At 43.8% G+C, this 17,833-nt stretch overlaps 1 protein-coding gene across 6 annotated transcripts in view; it reads right to left on the bottom strand.

Annotated features, from left to right (window-relative positions):
• Nucleotides 1-17,833, bottom strand: part of MAP4K4 (mitogen-activated protein kinase kinase kinase kinase 4) — a 165,985-nt gene that overhangs the window by 18,410 nt on the left and 129,742 nt on the right. For 2 of the 6 annotated variants that reach the window (XM_075426500.1, XM_075426491.1), the window contains 11 exons: nucleotides 17,176-17,400; nucleotides 13,715-13,876; nucleotides 11,485-11,715; nucleotides 10,451-10,557; nucleotides 9,373-9,524; nucleotides 8,572-8,669; nucleotides 7,307-7,482; nucleotides 6,771-6,891; nucleotides 5,396-5,587; nucleotides 2,872-2,989; nucleotides 2,411-2,578 (listed from right to left, as the gene is read on the bottom strand). In XM_075426500.1, the coding sequence (XP_075282615.1) occupies nucleotides 2,411-2,578; nucleotides 2,872-2,989; nucleotides 5,396-5,587; nucleotides 6,771-6,891; nucleotides 7,307-7,482; nucleotides 8,572-8,669; nucleotides 9,373-9,524; nucleotides 10,451-10,557; nucleotides 11,485-11,715; nucleotides 13,715-13,876; nucleotides 17,176-17,400 (1,750 nt within the window). The remainder of the gene's footprint in view (nucleotides 1-2,410; nucleotides 2,579-2,871; nucleotides 2,990-5,395; nucleotides 5,588-6,770; nucleotides 6,892-7,306; nucleotides 7,483-8,571; nucleotides 8,670-9,372; nucleotides 9,525-10,450; nucleotides 10,558-11,484; nucleotides 11,716-13,714; nucleotides 13,877-17,175; nucleotides 17,401-17,833) is intronic. The other 4 variants (XM_075426533.1, XM_075426509.1, XM_075426518.1 and 1 more) reach the window with 3 other exon arrangements.

The raw sequence follows: 17,833 nt of genomic DNA on the forward strand, positions 1-17,833 counted from the left end.
TTGGGAGACCTCCTCAGTCCCCTTCCTGCTCTCCAGTTCTGCGTCCCCCACACGGGTCTGTGCCTGCTGGCTCCTGCCCATGGCCGTCTCCCATACTGGGGGACATCCTCAGACTGGGAAGGGGCAAAAGGAAAGCAGGGAGAGTGGGGCACGGATCGCCTCAGGGCTTGGCACGGGCTGCAGCAGCATCACACCGGCCGAGAAAGCGCCCAGCTCTCTGTCTCCTTCCTGCAGCCCCAGGACCCATCGACTAAAGCTGTCAGTGATTCAGCTTCAACACATATTTTTGTATTTTGTTCCACTGTGGATTACAGTACAAAGCCACAAGCAAACTGCTGCCTCAAGGTCCCTTCCCGTCTTTGCACACCAGGGCTCAATCGCTCCCGCCTCCACCCTCATCTCCTCCTCTGCCACCTTTGCGGTGCAGTTGGTTCTCCTTCGAGTTTACATGTGTGCATCCCCTGACCCCTTCTCTTAGCCATACACATTTTGAGATGAAACCAGCGAGGTACTATGCTGGAGGCAAGCAGCGCCTCTAAAATGCAGGCACTCTTTATTCACAGCCAGCCAAGTTCTTCTACTGTCACCCTACAATTAAGCAGTTCTGGTTTTTAAAACAAATGGAAAGGCTTCCTGAAAAAGTAAAGGCTCTCTGGGGAGGCTGGGTGTAAAAATCTATGCTACTGCATCCATGCCATTAACGTTGACTTTCACCAGTTGGTAGAAACAGCATCACAGACCTAATGCAATCAGGTACCTGCCAGATACTACGGCATTACTACTGGTAAAGGCAAAGCAAAACAAAAAAAACAAGCCCCTCTCTTTTTGAAGAAGAAATATCACCATGAAATGGTTTCATTTGCTCAGAGGAAAAGGAAGGTAAACCTTATCAAGAAATAAGCATGTGTACCAGCTTACATCCCCATCAGTTTGGCCCTAAATGTTCAACAAGGAAGTGCTTTGTTACAGCCGTACAACATCTCTAGGATTTTACACCTATATTTTAAATCACCATAACAGTCAGATACATGGATCAAAGAAATACAAAACCATTAGCACAAATTGCTACTGGCAAAACAAGGCAGATCAGAGAAATTATGAGTCATCTTTACTAATCCCATACGATTTCCCTCTGCCTTCACCTTCCCACAGTCTAAGAGTTCACATTTGCACAAGTCTCTTAATTTTATCAGAGAATTATTCCTATGAATACAGGCAGACATAGCATTGGAGTAAAAATTCTTACCAGCAAATTCTGGAAAAAAAGAAAACAGCAGATAGGAAGATAAGGTGTCGGGAGAGCTATTTAATTGACACAGCTTTGCAGGCAAGAAGGATAGGACAACCGTGCTGTTCTGAGAAACAAGAAATGCTGGAAATAACCCCAAAAGATAACTTAACCTTTGGAAAGAGCTGTGAACATGTAAACAAGAAAAGTGCACTGTGTTACATCTACAATCATCATGTGACTCTGGGGAATGGCCAACTCCCTTCATAGTCTTTAAAATGACACGCATGTGCATTTACAGTCTGTTAAGTTTTGGGATACTAGATACATATGTACATAATTTACACAAGCATCATCTGTTAACATTCAAATAATGAAAAAATTCAGGCGGCCCCACAGGTTCTGGCCAAGAAAGAAATGACACAGCAGAGAAAAGCTTTCGCTGGGTGTTGCAGCAGTGATTCCATACTGTAGCAGGCAACAAGCACTGCTCTAAGCCTTTCACCAGCGTAGGATCCTGACTAACTGTCTGACACCGACATAAACTATCCCTTGTGACAAGGTGGCCAGACACACTTGGTCAGCTGACACCCCATGCCCAGCTTCTCTCTGCACTAACCACTCTTAACAAAACCAAGCCACAGTCTCACACTGGAAAATGTCCCTCCTGCCCTTCTCTTTTCCCTCTTCCTTCCTACATAAACTCATGACTGAGGTGGAAAGTCATCTTATGAAACACATCTTAACCAAGCTCTGCAACAACACATTAGAAAAAGGCTCAAGAAGATGATTATTTTTCAAAAGAAACACCCTGCGTGCACCATGTCTACAACACAAAGATGACTACAAGCTCCCAAAAGCTGCAAAAGATGTACTAGCAGGGGTTAGGGAGAACTCTAAAGGACATCCTGTTCGGCTGAATGAAGTCTGGACTGTGCCATCAGAAGCATATATACAGCAGTGGGAAATCATATCAAAGCAGAAGCAACATACTGCAAAAAACATAATAATAATAATAATAAGCAGCAGCAGCTCTTGCACCAAAAAGAGGTAAAGGAGCATTGAATAAATGCAGAGAAATAGCTAAGGTTTCAGAGATAGGTTCTCAAGGACTGTAAGCTCATACTGGCATGTCTGAGCATCAGAAGCACAGGAGTCAAGGGAGGAACAGGTTTGCATTACCCCATAAGGCAGCACACAGTATCTCAGAATTGAATCTCTTCTTGTATTTGCGAATCTCTGGGGTATCACTCTGTGGCCGCGTGTTGGTGGGATTCACATTGACAACTGATCCTTTCCGCGTAGGGTCTTGCCTTATTGCCTCTGATCTCATTGCTTCGCTAGAAAATCCTAGTGCAAAAAAGAAAAGTAAAGTGCATGTAATATCCTTCAAGTGCTAAATTCTGGCCATATATTCTTTACACCATACAACCCATATCAGTAACTGAGAAAATAGAGCAAGTCTTTCTTTTTGTAAGAAATGTAAATGGAAAAAGAAATAAACTATGCAATCCATTGCAAATCAAATAAAAAGCATGATGGTAACATTCGTACTTTACAGTACCACTTGAGTAAGTACTTTACAGAGCCACTTGAAGTCACTGAACCCTTTTTCAATTGTCGTCTTCAGCTACTTTACTTACCCACAGAAGTCACAGTTGTCCCACTAGATGGAGAAATCTGTAGTAATCTGGGGTCTATAAAAGGTGTAAAGGAGGAGGAAGATTTGTGTTTCTGGAGTGTGTTACTAGCGGACTGAGTCTGCAATGTAAATTTCAACTTTATTAATATTAATGACAACAAAAAGCACGGATAACAACAACCAACATTCTTAAGTCACTACAGAATTATGCTACAGAGCCTCCCCAAGCTTTTATACTTCCTTTATAGATACACAACGCGCTGCAGGCACCACACCTGAACTAGATACATATGCACACTGCAGATGTCACAGCAAAATGGAATTAGCTACATCGTTGTCCCTGTCACCTCAGCTGCTAGCGAAGATTTTTAGGACTGGCCACTACAATCTGGCACAAAGCGAGGGAATTTCTCTTTTTTAAAAAATCTGCTTAAATGTATGTATACTACCTTATCTGCCAACTGTCCGCTACCTACAACTTTTGAATTTATGAAGCATCTCCTAAAGTGAGCTAGTTTACTAAATTATGAAGTTTGACCTCTTGGCTTGAGCAACAAAATCAGAACCACCTGGGATCAAGCGTTCACTTCTACAATGGATTATGTTTCAGTGTCCACTACTGTTCATTCTCCCTATTTTGTTTAACCTGAGCCTCTTGCCAGAAAGCTGCAGCAGGTTCTTCCACCTTTATTTGACAAAGTAACATATTAAACCTGTATCGAACAAAGGGGCTCATTAGTGTGGAAGGTGTAGCAAACGGTGACATGAAGCTATGAATATGTAGTGGATAAAGTCACTGGTGCTTGCTACGTGGTCTAAACATGAAAAAACATAAAGAAAGGAAGAAGACAAGTGAAACAATGAACTGTTAAAAGTGGGAATGGAACGACTTAAAAACCCTTGCCAGTTTAGTATTATAGCGACAACATTGCATACTGAAGCAGAATGGGACAAGTGGAAAAAAAAAGTGTATATACATGAAGGGCATGCATGTGGGTAAGTTATACCAAGCACTGCTGGGTTTTTGCTCAATTTTATGCAAATGTAGTTAGAGACACTTCTTTATTATCAACAAATCTTCAACCTCTGATCTTTCTAAGCCTCTGCTCTCTGCAGGAAAAATAGCAATGGCTCTTAGGAGCGTGTCACTCCCCTGCACAGCCCAACACCGAAAGGCTCATTCTCCACCAGCCACTGCCACCGCCTCCACTTCCCAAGCTGAGTTATACGAACCCTGCTTATTTATTGCTTAGATCAACGTAATGAGGAAACACACCTCTGGATCACTCAGCTGATCTCTATAACCTACAAGAGTGTGCTTTTAGAAAGATCAAAGGCCAACGAAGCATAGCTGAAAATTAAGTGTTATGCTAACTGAACTTCCAGGAGGAAACCCTCCCCTCCACCCTCCTGCTACATGGTTCAGAAGCATTTTTGATCCTGTGGTAAACCCGTGTATTGCCATCAGCCTACCCAGCCCACCGCAACCTCTCCTTCTCGTCACACCGCTTGCACGCCTACACGGCAGGACGGCTCTACCCTGAGGAACAGCAGCTTCTTTCCACCAAGTTCTGCTCCTCCAGCACCACTCCTGCTTGCACAGAGAAAGAGGCTCTCCTCGAGAGCCACACTGGCCACCCAGCCGGGAGTAGAGCCACCTCACCGGGTTCCTCACTTACTGCTGGGGTTGGTGAGGGCTAAATGATGCCCTTTGTTCACAAGCATGCATCTCCTCTGTGGTGAGGGGTTACACACACATGAAGGACCGGGCTTGTCCACCAGTGCTGGGTGAGTAAGGGAAGGCACTGCCCCGGGATCAGCCCAGGACAGCAGGAGGGAGCTTCCCCCACGGCAAAGCCTCACTTCTCCACCTGGACACAAGCAGCACTGGTGGAGAACGGTCATCTTTACACAGCTGCTTTTCAGCGTACACATACACTTGAAAAAAACAAAGATTTCCCCCATTCATCACCCCCAGACGATACCCCAAGCTTTTACAACCCTCCCGGGTGATGCCTGATTTGTTCACCCACCCCATGTGGCAAGCTTTAAAGAGCAAAGATGTCTCCACGGACGCTTCCTCTCCCAAAGGGTGAGTTTCCACAAGCAGCTCTCCTCATATGTGCGGAGTTACCAGCCCAGCCTTCACTGACAAAGCCAAAATTAACTGCTAATTTTTAAGAGGCACACTGCTTGCAATTAGCCTGTTCCCGGAATAAAACAGCATTGAAAAATAAAAACAGAATTGGCTGGAAAAGGCAGTAGTCAAGTTTAGTTTAAAATGAACGCCATGCAATTAATGACTCACTAAGAGGAAGCAAAAATAGTAAACTGGCAAGTTTGGCGTGGGACTGCTCTAGAGTTAAGGGCTCCTTACACAGAACTGAAATGTGTTATTTGTGGGGTGGGAACAAAGGTGACAGAAAAAAAAGCAGGGGAGATTGGCTGGAGTTCCTTTGCAAACTAGCTACTAGGCAATGCTGCTATAACCCTACGAAAGCAGCCAGCTGTGGTGTAAGACATACCTCATTAGTAGTTAGCTTGTCCTGGGGTGTCTGTGGGGACATGGTGGGTGTCGGCTGGCTGGAGGATGGGGAGGAGGAGGTGGAGGAAGTGGAGGAGGAATGGCTTTGCTGTAAGAGATCTGGCAAGAGGTGAATGCGACCGGCAAAGCCATTGCTCTCATGATGGCTGGCACGCTTTTTGTCAACTGTACTCTGTAGAAAAAACAGGCACACTTGTCTTGCTCAAGTGCTGCTTAAAGGTCTATATCCCTAACAACCTCTCTCCTTCTCTCCCTCACTCTCTTTCTACGTTCTAACATTTATTTATTTATTTATTTATTAAAAAATAAGCTGATAATCCATATCTTCATGCCTTGATGGAAAGGGAATGTGGGCAGAGGTACCAGAATCCAGCAAATTCCCACCTCTTGCGGCAGGCAGAAGCTTAGTTCGTGTGGTTGACTTGCACAGCCAGTTCCACCAATTAACAGAAGAGTAACTGTGCTGGTAAGTCTTCCACCACAATGCAGACAAGCACATTTTGGGGAGTGGGGGCAGGACTTCTTCCCCCATTGTTTGTTTAAAACTAACTTAAATCCTATACAGATTCAAGCTTGGACTGTCTGGTGAATGCCTTCAGCTAACTATTTAAAACAATAAGCATGAAATCTTAATTTTCAAACCAGAGGGCTCAATTAAGAAATTGGCATTCAGTTGTGAAATTCAGAAACACGATTACCGAGGAAACTCCTATAAGCTAGCACGCTCATTAACACACAAGCTCATTTAAAAGCAGGGCATCATTATCTTTCAGAGGGGCAAGAATGTAACATTTTCAGAACAAAAGGCAAGAACACAGTGCTCTAGCTCTGTCCACACTCTCTCCCTTACCACCTATTTTGATTCTCAGTTCCCCCACACTGTTACATGAATTTGTATGTGTGTGTGTGTGTGTGTTATCCGAGTGGTCTGTACGCCCTCAACTACAGGTTTAATATAATTTTAAAAAACCCTGAATGCTTTCCCCCAGCCTCCCTTCCCAGCCCCACTCCTGAAAGCCACATTTGGTTCTATGGCAAAACTAAACTAAGTTCTTGCTCCAGGTACTTGCTCCACACACCTGCAGCTTTTCTACCCTTCTCTCCCACAGACTTTGAGGTACTCTGCATGGTGCTGCCATGGGTGTCACTGGAAAGCATGCAAAACAGTAGCAAGGGGTGAAGGGCTGACTCTCCTCTTTGCATGCATCAAACATCTTACTCATCTGAAATTCACTACAGCTGTGTCTTGATAACACGAACAACAAATATAATGTAGAAACAGCATGGGTGAATGAGCGAGTGGGTTAATGAGCACAGAAAAGGTGCAGCACTGCACAGGGAAGGAAAAGCAATACCTGTCGGACAATCAAGGTGCCTTCCTTAGAAGGAGTCAAGGCAGGTTCACTCTCCACATCATCATGGACAATCATGGTTTTCACCGACTCTGTTTCACCATTGCTCAAGTTCAACGTTGACCTGTTTGCCAGACGAGAAATAACTGGAGTGAGATTAACAGTACTTGTGTCCTAGCTTTCGCTGCCCTACACCAAGTCACACTCAAAATTAACTTCTATTGTGAGCAGAGTGGAATATTTACCTAATCTGCCTTGAAAAGCTTCTCTATAAAAAAAAAAAAGTCAGGAGTTTGCTGAATACCGCTTCTTGTTTTATAACAAATCAAGGGAGAAGAGGGAAAGGACGTAATTTATAGAAGCCTACTTTCTGAAAAAGTTACCCTCATTGTTTGAAACTGTGAACATAAAAGGCTGCTATGTCTTGCTCATTGGTTGTTGTAAGCTGAAAGAACTAACATACAAGCCAAAATACCCAACATCCTTTTCCCTCAACCCCTTAAGAGGGAAAATCAAAGCAAAACACTGTGAGAACTAACACTGCTCGGACATCATCTGGTCCAGAAGTAGATTCATCTGCTCCTTCTTGTTCCATATCATCATCTTCCTCATCTGTCGTCCCTGACTCCTCACTTGAGGATGAATAATCCGTCACTTTATGTGGAGGTCGCACATCCTCTACCGCTCGCAATTCCTTTGCCAATGCAGTTAAATCCTGATGGGAGAGGCAGGAAAAAAATTACGTTGCAAGAAAGAGAAGAGTTTGCCACACAACCCCACTGGATTAGTGCCCAAGTTGGCTCACTTTGTCCACTGCTGTGTTTCCATAGCCCCAGCAACATTTGCTTCATTTGATTTATTAATTCCTGATCATCAGCAAAACTCACTTTCTGAGAAACTAAAGCACTGAAAGAGTCAACCTATGGTGTTTGCCATATTATAGGAAAATGCGCATAATCTGAATCCAAACTATTCTGATTATGACTTCAGTTTATCCCACTATACCACCTGAAGGACATACAAAAGCACCCAGACCCTCTCTCACACAGTGGTTGACTGTCGCAGTTCATCTTCCTTAACTTTGCACGTTAACACCATCCACCATGAGAAAACTAGTCTGCAAGGTAGCAGAAAGATCCTAAGACTTATTGAGCCACCCAAGGCACAGCCACAGAGAGCTGATCTCCTTGAAACCTTTTGATCCATTTCCAGTTGTATGGATCCGCGCTAAGAAGTTCACCTGAGTTAACAAAGCAGATATAACTGACAGATTTGGGTGCTAGCGGTATCATAAGAACAAAAGAAAGAAGTTTTATGGCAAGTTGGAAATACTGTGAAAAGCCACTGTGATCCCCCAGATACTACTGGAAATATAGCTGTAAACAACTGTAACAGCAGCCAGACTAAGAAAACGTCCGAAATCTTTCATGGAAGATAGTGACACTTTAAGGTCTTACCACTTCTCCCTGCACCATTCAGCCCAGCATTGGCACATTCAGGTCAAATGCATGATCATTCGTCCAGCCCCAGGAAGGAAGCACAGGATTGAAAGAGAGAAAGGCAAAGGTTAGGAAGGAAGCAGACCAGAGCCCAGAAATCAATTCCAGAAGCAGAGCAAATTCTAGTGCTTAAATACTGCAATGTGTGCAGGTAATTGCGGAGCCCAGGGCATGCTGCTGTACCCACAGACACAAACTCCAACTCAAGTTGAAGTTCACCCACAACGGCACCATGAATTGAAGCTCACACTCTACGGGGCCTGTCTGAAAGAGAGGGAAGACAGGAGAAACTGGATGCAACTTACAGCAGGCTTGATAGGTCTGAAGACTTCCTTTTTCTCTTCAGGTTTTTTAGGTGCACTCTCATGACGCTGCGATGGCGAGCCCTCTGATTTGGATGATGCTGCATGTGTCAAGACCCCAAAGGCAACAGAACAAAAAAGATTAAGCCGGGAGCTAAAATACGTTTTCTTACTTCACTTTGGAGTGGGGCAGAGAGGTGAAAAGGCTACCAGGCAGTGCCTGACAGCAAGATGTGAAGTTTCACTGATTCACTATCACATCATCCCTGAAGGATGATACAAAAGCCATCATATGCTTTGATCTGTACAGTTGCAGCCGACCTATGACTGAAGACAAAGTAAACTGTCATACAGTTGTGAAGAAAAGAGGGTAACTCGAGGGTGGCCACAAGCTAGAAAACCTGCATCAGCATCCAATGTACCCCAGCTGAGATCTATCTGTATCAATCTGCACCCCTTCAACAACCTCTGAGGTGACAGGCACCAACCATCAAAAGGTGCCCTTGCACATGGGAGGAAGGGAGCTATGAGAGCATGGAGACTGGGCTGTGCGCACACAGGAAAACGCTGCAGTGACTGAACATGAATCAGAGACCACCGAAACACTTTCACAATGACTTCTGCACCCACTGTCTTTCCCAAGTAAGGACATACAGCCAAGGAGGGCACTGGAAGCTAACTGATCTCTGATACCGCACGCTCAAAGGTCTTTCCCAGTGAGGGTTATCGTTCTTTATTACTGAGTGTTGCACAACTCAATAAATTTAGAAACACGATGTTATGAAGGGTGGAGGCAGGACTTACATCGCATCCGGAACCGCTCTCCAGAGCCGCTCTGAGAGCCGGGGTGGGACCCAGGCTGTGAGCCGGAGTTGCTTGAACCTGAAGAACTGCCACTGCCCGGCCTTGGTACGAGCTTCTCCACCCTTTCCCACAGCAGACGAGGCTCTATATTGCTGTATCAGGGGAGAGAGGAAAGTCTTTGTCACGCACTTCGGTTTCAAATTCCTGTTTCTGAACTCAAACGTCACTCTTCCTCAGTGTTTTCCCAATAATTCATCTGAAAAAGCACTTAGCACTGAGCTGAGGGCATCAGTGATGCTTCACAACCCACTTAGTGGCTCCCTTTGAAACACCTATTCTCTTATTTAGAATGGTTAAAAAAAAAAAGTTCAGGTGGGTTTAACTGGAACTGGCTACCTGCCATTCTTGCATATCTAACCTAAAGTGGAGAGTTCTCTCAGCCTGCATGCAGCAGGTTTAAAACTGGCTCAGAAGTGTCCTGGCCTCCCAAGCCCTAGCCAAAAAGCCAGCACTGCCTGTCCCTCTCAGCATATCCTCACCCCATCCTGTAAGCCAGTTTGGGGGTGGCCGGTCCACAGTACTCTGCTGAGCTCTGGAAGCAGCCCCTTCTTCTCCCCTTCCTGACGTCAGATGCTCTGTGTCACAGCTCATGGATGCTACTCCCTCGCCTAAAGTCTGGTTCTGGCTGAGAGGCTAGAAAGTTTCTGAGATCTCGTCACTTTAGACGTCACTTCTGCTGCCAGTAATCCCCCACAGCACGCCCAAGATGACCTGTGGCACCAAAAGGCAAGATGTTCATGAATGGCCACACTTTTTCAGTAATCTTAAGCATATTTTGAAATCATTGCAAAAGTTACAGGGCAGGCAACTCAAAGGAGGGGAGAAGAAATTTTGCCATTGTTTGTTGGCACATGTGATACACCAAGGGAAACAGTATTAATCATTACTGAAAAGGGATCCAAATCCATCTTCCTTTCATCTCTAACAGACAATGCCAAAAGCTCTCTGAAAATGCCTGGCTTTCCATGAGCCTTCTCCTTCCAACATGGGAAAGGCAAGGACACGTAGGCTTACAAACCTCGTGGAGTTTCTTTGACCTGCTTGGTTATTTTGCTGCCCACTGCCCTGCAGTGGAGAATCACGGCGGGACAGGACTGGTGATCGGGACGTTGTTCTCACAGGTACCTTGGGAGAAAAAAGGTTGTGTTAAACCCATGAAGAGGAGAGAGAGAAGAGGAATATTAAACCTCTTCTGCTACATCACATATTCTTAAGATTTTAACAACACTTATTCTAAGTCCAAGCTAGCATCAATGACCAAAAGCAATAAACAAACACCCACAAAACCAAGAGCCTTAGTTGGGATGCTGTTCAGATTTTGAAGAGAACTCAAAGTTTAGTCTTAACATTAAGTAGTGTTTAATAGCTACCACACAAACACATACACACCCCACTACCCTCCAACTACCGAGACATTTAAAAAGAATATGGCATTTTGACTGAAGCAGGGGAGGCACAAAGCAATTTGCTGAAACAGCATGAGAATTAGGAGAATAAGCTCAGGGGAACCAAACAAATGCCCGGGAATGGATCAGCAGGAGGCAAAGACTGGTGGGGGAGCAAGAATATACTCAGAAGAAGCAAATCCCAGTGGATGGGGGAGGGTGGGGTGGGAGGGGGAAAGGAGGAGGAAATCTATTGAATGTTTCCTTTTTGTTCAGTTCCATCTCAATTTTAAATACGTGTATGATTCATAGTTTGGGTTGATAACAGATGAAGAGGAAAATTAAGTCTGAGCAATAGCCTCAGGGATATTTTAAATTCTTTCCTGAATATGGTAATGATTTGTTAACTTTGCATAATAAATTGTCTCTCTGAAATAGCTGCATTCTATAAATAATTGCCAATTTTATATGAAGCTTAAATATTGTACTTAAGGTTGATTACCATTAACCCATTGACTGAACACCTACATTATGATCTGCCTTCCAAAATACTGTTACCAATGCTGGCACAAGGGCACGGTCTTCCCAGTGCCCAGAGTATCACATCCTTTAAAAAAGAATAATTAATAATAAAAAAATAGCACACATCTGTCTTTCTACTCCTTACCCTTGGAGGCACCTCGTCACTGTCTGATCTAGACCAAGCCTTTTGAGTGGGGTCGGGTACCTCCGACTTAGAGTCAGAACTCTGATTTAGCACTTCACTGCGTGAAGGTGGGTATGGGTCCTGGGAACGAAGATGGTGATGAGCAAATTTGGGAGAAGGGTCACTGAAGGAATGGGATCGCGAGACAGGGGAAACATTGTTCTTGAGAGATGCCAGATGGGACCACTGTACCTTACAAGAAAACAAAACATAAAACATTCAATGCGCTCAGTATAACTGGCTTTCCAATTAACACAGAATAAAGGCAAGTGGGGCAGGCAGAGACAAATTGGTTATGGCATTAGGTAAGCGTGGGGTGGAATCGATGCACTTAAAAGCAAGGCAAGCGCCCAAAGAACGTAACAGACTGAAAATACAGCACATACGCATTTTTTGTGAGGTACGCTCTCCACATACACATACACTGGTGCCCAGAAGAAAAGGCGACCTAATATCCGCACCATGAGCCCAAGTCCAAAGGCCACTCAAGACAGAAGCTGCCTGCTGTTCCCCAGTCTTCAGTGGCCTTTGGTCAGGTCTCATGGCAGCGCTGGTGGGCTGGGAAATTTGAAGTGGATATCCAATTGAAAAAATGTACAAAATTAAAGAATGCTGTAAAATGTGCAAACCAACAGACATTCACGTTACCTAATAACTTTGGGAACTAGATACAGTTCCAAACTGTTGGAGAAAGACCATAACGCAAAAGCCTTTATTCCTTTACAGTCATTGCAATATATATAAAAAACAACATAATATATATTGTATATAGTATACATATGTACAATGCATATTATACTTACACCATATATGTACCATATACTGTACATATATACATATTTATACACAAACTAAGTACACAAGTACACGCACACATATTCAATTACACATACTAAGAAGGCACAAGAGTGACTCAAGAGTTAAAACTCCACTGGGATTTCCACTGAAATCCATATTGACCCTTCAGCCTACTCCCTCCTTGTGCGTAAATCTGCATTTCAGGGTTAATTTCTAAAACTAAGGAGGAGGAAAGGTCATAACTGAGGAATACACTGTTTTCACATCTAATAATTAAGCAAATTTTGCTTCAACCCCCGTTTCAGTAGGCTGATTGTATTTGTCTTTATATGATTATTATTTCCTTGATTTTAATACACACAGCTGTTGAAGAGCCTGATTATCCTCAATATGAGTGGAAGACCAGGACTTTAAAAGTAACTGGCACAGAGAGCATGAAGATACAAGTCCAATGTTTTGAAATAGTCATAGAAGTTTGAATAAAAGCCAGGAATTAATGAGTAAGAGATGAAGTTCTGTCCTGATTTCTCCCACTCTCCCGTCTGCTCAAATTCTCCTGTTGCCCAAAAGAGCTGCAATACCTAGTCGCAGTCAGGGACGGTTTTAGCTTGCACTGTCATCAACAGACTTAATCTGAGAGAAGAAAATTCTGCATGGAAACAGAGGAACTGAATGCAGAACTATACTCTTTAATTTATCTAAACCACTCAGAATTTATGCACTATGTCTAAGTTTTAGAAAAAGGTTACTTTTTCAATTCATACTGTAATTCCTATGATATACAGATATCAAGATCTGGAGGCTCTTCATCAGAAAACAACAGAATGACGGCAGCCACACAGCTCAATGGTTTCAACCTCTTTTTGATTTTCCAGGGGCGGTACAGAGCTCTATTTAGCAACTCTAAGCCTACTGACAACAAACTTGCTTTTCTTAGCCATGTTTTGTAAATCTCTTTGAAGCAGTGCTCATACTATTATAAACTACTTCTTTAGTTAGCTTTTTCTGCAAGAGTTTAAAAAGCTAAGCCAGCTCACTTCTTTCCTGAGCATCCTCTTTGGTAGTAAATATCTTGCACGAATCAAATTCTGAATTGTAAAAGTGTACTGAAACTGTCATCAGTGTTTAGCCCACCATTCCTCTGTTGCACAAGTAATAACAGAATGCATCTGCTCTAATCTAATATTAAAAAACTACCCCACACCAAACTCACAAATCCATCAGTTTATCAATAAAATAAGCAAAAACAGACAAGGAGCAAATCTACCAAATAAAGCGCTTTGTGTAACAGCACTACTCTTTACATAAGTCTTTCTACGTGCCAAGATCTGCAAATCTGAATGAAACATGTTGGGACTTCTGTTGGCTCACTGAGATTTTTCTGGGCACTTACCTGGGGCTCCATTGGCCTCTGCAGGGCAGGCTGAGCAGGTTCTGAGTTTCCATTGGAAAAGGACTCTGATCTTGAAGGCACTGGTGGCTCCAACACTTTGCCCATCTGCTTAGACTGTGCTTCAGGGGACCCCTGATTAGTTTTTCTAAACCTCTCCTCCACCTAAGCCAAAATAAATGGAGGTTAAGACTGGAGTCAATAAAACCAATTACAGTAGAAACATGCAGGTGACTACCACCTTTCATTTACCATAAAGACACCAAATACATTTGGGGCTTGACAGGATATTTTTCCCCTACTGCTTTCACCAGCAACGTAAAACACAGAGTGAACTGCACCAAAGTGGCAAGTAAGCCAATATGGAAAATCCATACAAGCAAAGAGGTTACAACAGGCATTAAGATATGAAGTGATATGGTGAAAGATCATTATACAGGGCTTCTTTCTGCCTAGGCTACTTACAGTATTTTCATCCCAGACAATAAACAGGATATATGAAAACAGCAACAACTTTATAATATAGAAGTATGTTTCCCATTGCTATCCCTTACTGTAATTACCCACCTTACTCAAAACAAAGTTATTTAGTTATCTGCTCTCCTGTGCTTGTCTCTTTGGCAGTGCAAGAAGAGGTAATACTGGAGGCTGTTCAGCTTTAGGTAGTACAAAACTGTAGGACTGGTCATTCTCTCTTTTATCGGATAGTCCCAAAACAACGTCACAGACTGCAGAGAAGAGCCCCAGTAGTTTGTTTGTGGTTCTCAGGGACATGTAGAAGTGATCATACACTAACCTAGAGAGCTTTGTGAGGGGAAGACTAAATCAGAAAGTGCTCAGTCCTCAAAAGAACATCAGGTGAGGTCCCCTTGAAGAAACATCAGCTATTCCGTGGCCACGGCATAGCAAACAAAGAGAGCAGTACGAAGAGCAAGAGATGGAGGGAGGTTGCAGGCAGAAAAGAAACATCGTCCCATTTGCTAAGATGGTCTGCTGCTGGAATCAGGGGACCGTGTGCGTTTCTGCCAGGGCAGCTGCTGCTGAGGAACACTGAACTCCCAAGTTCTTTATCAAAGTGTCGAAGACAGACCAAACTGGCAGCTTGGGCTGAATTCATTTGTTGAGATGCTGCTCACAACATTTGCTTTAACCTTTGTGCCTGGAGAACAAAACCAGTACTGAGGTGGTTTCCTAATTGTTTCCTAGCAGCGATGGTCTGGAGAGACTGGCTGTTCATATTCCCATGTCGGAAGACAGAGGCAAGTTTCCAGGACTCCTTAGCTGGAATGCTTTACAAATACAACCTGCCTCTGCTTTCCAAAATTTGAGGACAGTAACAGTTCGCCTGTGGGAATAAGCAGACAGGCTTCTACCAGGTCTACACAGAATACACCATGTCTGGGGAAATAAAACAATACTGGAGGCAAGCACCTTCACCCTACAACCATTTTCCCCATCACGTTCAACTTCATAGGGCCATCCTTTAAAGTTTAAAAAACAGGCCAGACTCCTTGTTATGAATAGATTAAGGAAAAGCCCCAAGTCTTTCTGTCTGAACTAAAAGGCTTTCATGTCTCTAGCTGCAGATGATGGGTGGTTTCCTCCACAAAGCACACAGATTGCATGAGATGCAAGTCCTTAAAGCCAAGCAAGAGGTGGGAAGGAGACAACCAGTGCATCCCTGGACAGAAACAGGCCCTGTTCCAGTCATCTGACTGTCTGGACCAGAAAACAGTATTAAGTCTCATTTCTTGCTCTAATCTCTCGTTTCCCAGAGCCAGTCTTAGAAGTCCTTTTCCTCATATCCCCATTGCCACTGGAATGGGATAAAAAAAACCTAATCCCCATTACACTTTGCCAGAAGAGGAATGTTGCCCCACTTTGGCTTATCATCCTGACGGTCAGCATCTCCGTAGATGGAGACTATCTTTGGGGAGCAGTATACCTGAAAGTATGGGGCACAGAATACTCACTCCAACTCCAATGTCAAGAAAGACATTAGAGTTAATGCCTGCTTTTAAGACTAACTGGTGTTGTTCTCATTGCCATGCACTGATATGGCTATACTTCTACCACACATACACAGCAACCTCTTGGAAGATCTGACTCCTAACACAATTTTTCTGTGCCTTCACTTTACTCCTTCTAGGTAAAGCAATTACAAAAAAAAAAAAAAAAAAAAAGATGAAAGAATTTTCATGAGGTTCTCTCCTTTTCCACTTTGAAAGGAAAATGGGAGACGAGGAACAGAAACAGTTCTACATCCTTCCAAAGCTAGCCTTCAGGTTGGACAGGAGTGCTGGTCTGGCACTGTGCTTTCACCAAGGTGGGTCATGAGCAAGGAGAGGAGGGCTGGTTCCATGCCTGTATCACCACATACCGGACAAGTCTGAACTTCTTCCAGGAGAGAAATATGTACCAGATACTTCAGCCACCAAGAGCAATGGATGAGATAGCACAAACACAGTTTATGAACTTGGAGAACAGCATCTACAAGAAAACAAGTTTGTGCTCACCAAGCCCAAACAGCAGTACTTCAAAGGAGTACTACTGGACAAAGGTGGACTGAAAGCTATTTTATCACATTCAACAGCCCCAAGAATTTTTTTGTTCTCATTCCAAAATGTATTTACCTAGTTCCCACATGCTGGTGATGAATGCTATTAAGACTTTTGATCAGTATTGCCCAGTCTAGTGGTTTGTGGGCAGTATGGTGCTCAAGGGAAGCATAAGACCGCTGAAAGAGAGCCAAGTATGCATCAAAGAGGCAATTACATGCTTAGCAATGTTACCTGTGGACCAGTGAAGACAGGGGACCACTCACTGAAACAAACAGTACTCCGGTGATTTCAGATTAATTTGTGCGTGCCTGAACCCCAAGAAGGCAGCACCACAGAGTTTCATAAGAGCAGGACGTGATCTCAGAAGAGAATACTTAACACTCCAGAAATTAAACTAATGAAATTGAGGTTTGCGTTCACAAGAAACAAATTTCCAAAAGCATGGGCTAAGGCACCAAATGTGCAAACAGGCGCTGTGTGCAAGCACAGGTTGCAAAGGTTCATGCTCTCCAATTGCCTTCCAATTTCCGATCACCAGTACTTGCCAGAGACACAGACCGCCAACTGCACCAATGCTTCCTGCGAAAACATGTCTGATGAAGTGCAGATGAGATGAAATCCCTGACGTGATACTTCCAAAACCAGGTCCCCTCAGTCTGCAGCGTTCCAGAATCTCTTTTCACGCTTTATACCTCAAAACTCTGAACTCCAAGGACTGCAGCAGCAGTACTCGCAACTCCCTGTCAGATTTGGAAACCAGCAGCCAACATTCTGAAGTGCCCTGTCCCTTATGAGCGACACTTTGGCCTCCAGCAGTACTACAGCACAACCACAGTCAGTGCGATACCAACAGGCAGGGGCAGAGGAGCAGGTAGCCGACTCCTGCCCACAAGCAGGACTTACCTCACGTGCTCTTTCAGCAGGCTCATAGTGGGATTTTGGCTCAGGGGTATGATAGCTTTGTTTATTCCTTTCTTGCTGCTGCTGCTGCTGCTGCTGTTGCTGCTGCTGCTGCTGCTGCCGCCGGTGATCGTGCTGCAGCGACAGGAGGTAGGCTTGCTCCTGCTGCAACTGGCGCTGGAGTCGCTCCGCCTGCCGGTGTTCCTCCATCTCTCGCCATCTGTATTCCTTTGAGAGAACGCGTGAGTAATTCAAGACATGACATTGACTGTATGGTGGACGTTTTCCTATCCATCCCATTAAAAATGCACCTTTCTGGTTGTTGTTGCTTTTTTGTTGTTGTTGTTTTGTTTATTTCATTGTTAAAGTGTAGCCAAGAGCCAAGTTAGACCAGTATGGCATGTGTCTCGTGTTGCAAAAGTTGAGAGTGTACTGCTAAGCTTGACATGATTGGAGAGTTATGTCAAAACTGTTTTTTTATTACACACACACACACAAAAAAAGGAGTTATTTATACTAAATCTTATTTATACTAAATCCAGTGTAAAGTTCATAAAACAATGATTTAGACCAACACTAGGCCATTGTACCCGGGGGTGGATTTACATATCATGTGTGCTTTTGATCTGCCACATAAGCACTCTAGTTCTTCACTGAATGC

The sequence above is a fragment of the Opisthocomus hoazin genome, chromosome 1 (genome assembly GCF_030867145.1).
Source record: "Opisthocomus hoazin isolate bOpiHoa1 chromosome 1, bOpiHoa1.hap1, whole genome shotgun sequence".
Taxonomy (NCBI): Eukaryota; Metazoa; Chordata; class Aves; order Opisthocomiformes; family Opisthocomidae; genus Opisthocomus; species Opisthocomus hoazin.